Here is a 1781-nt window from a genome sequence, read left to right as displayed (position 1 = left end):
AATACTGCTTATAGAATTAAAAAGTGTAATGTTGATAATTTGTTTTGTTAAACATGTGTAGGTGGATTACGATTATATGCCTAGAGATCGTATCTACGATACATGAAATGATTGGTGAACCAGTCTCACTTGATGCAGACCAGTACCGCCAGATGGATCAAGCAACACAACTCACCCCTACTTCAAATATTGGAGTAGAAAACCTCAAAAATTCAAGGACACTCTCTCAGACAAATGTACTATTCGGAGTAAAGCGACCCCAAACTTCAAGTGGTCTATTGAGCATAATTACACCTATAAAGAACTTGAATCCATTCCAAACAAAGTGGACTATTAAAGTTCGTGTGACTATAAAGAAATAAATTCATCAATACAATAAGCAAATAGGAAATGGTTGAATGTTTAGCTTCGACGTCATAGACAGTGAAGGGACAAAGACACGTGTATCAGGTTTTAACAATATGGTAGATGCACATTATGCTAATATTGACATTGGAGCTACCTATAAGATTTCAGGTGGGGTTGTGAAATCTGCTAATAAAATTTATAACAAGCTTAACAGTGGAATAGAAATAACTCTTGTGCCTGAATCATTAGTAAACCCTTGCGAAGATGACCCTTCCATTCCAAAAAACCATTTCTCATTCATGCCTATTAATGAAATACTTGAGCAAAGAAATAATTCAGTCATCGATGTTATTGGTGTTGTTATTTGTGTAGAACCAAGCTCAACAATCAGAAGAAGAGATGGAACAGAGGTCATAAGGCATACCATAAAGCTACTAGATATGTCTCAAACTACAATAGAAGTTACGATATGGGGAGCACCATCTAAGACAGAAGGTGTCCAACTGCAACAAAAATACTACCTTCAAGAGACAACAATCCTAGCAATCAAGAGTGGACGTGTTTGTGAATATAATGGAAAGGTATTGAGTACATCAAGCAATACACACTTAATTCTAAACCCAACGATATTAGAAGCTAATAAATTGAGAACCTGGTTTGACCAAAATGTAAGTGACACACATGAACCTTCGGTCAAGTATGCTAGCTTACCCCTGCCAACTACATGAATGACAATCCATGACATCCGATGACAAGAAGAATACATGGGACAACCTCATCATTGCATACTGAAGGCAACAACTGTACACATTAAAACAAAATCATTCTACTATCCAGCATGCTCCAATTAGATAAATGGAAATGAGTGCAAGAAATGATTAATTCAAAATGAAGAGTTAAATTGGTATTGTTCTAAATGTGAGATGACACTCACAGAATATGCTTATAGATATATAGTTCAAATAAAATTAGAAGACCATACAGATACATTATGGGCTATAGCATTTGATGAAGGAGCGACACAACTACTGAGTATGCCTGGTGAAATGTTGTATAAGCTACAGTTCGACCCGGATGCAGAAAGTGATACTAAGGAAGTGATAAAGTCTGTACTGAACAAACAATACATCTTCAAATTGACGTACAAGAAGGAAAAATATAATGAAGAGGAACGGCTGAAAGTAACAATTACTAGGGTAGAAAAGTAGATTTTGTTGCAGAAAGTAATATCTTACTTGAACAGATCAAAGCAATGCATGATGAAATGGAAGCGAAGGAATAGATTGGAAAATTATAAAAAACAAGCCTATACAATGATTGTAAATTTCTCATAGAACAAAAAAAAAGATATAACCTCTGCGGCCCACTTTGTAAAAAAATAAGTTGTATACGAATGTAAATATATATTTGTTAAATGTTGTAAGTGTTACTCA

General features: G+C 34.9%; 1 protein-coding gene across 1 annotated transcript; it reads left to right on the top strand.

The window, feature by feature from the left end:
- The first annotated feature begins 398 nt into the window (after nucleotides 1-398).
- Nucleotides 399-1556, top strand: LOC131041971 (replication protein A 70 kDa DNA-binding subunit A-like). Its single transcript, XM_057975257.2, has 2 exons — nucleotides 399-1045; nucleotides 1298-1556. The coding sequence occupies exons 1-2, from the start codon at nucleotides 399-401 to the stop codon at nucleotides 1554-1556; spliced, it is 906 nt and encodes a 301-aa protein (XP_057831240.2).
- Nucleotides 1557-1781: the final 225 nt, after the last annotated feature.

Source organism: Cryptomeria japonica, chromosome 7, assembly GCF_030272615.1.
Source record: "Cryptomeria japonica chromosome 7, Sugi_1.0, whole genome shotgun sequence".
In the NCBI taxonomy this organism is placed as follows: Eukaryota; Viridiplantae; Streptophyta; class Pinopsida; order Cupressales; family Cupressaceae; genus Cryptomeria; species Cryptomeria japonica.
This window is presented reverse-complemented; position numbering and strand designations above follow the sequence as displayed.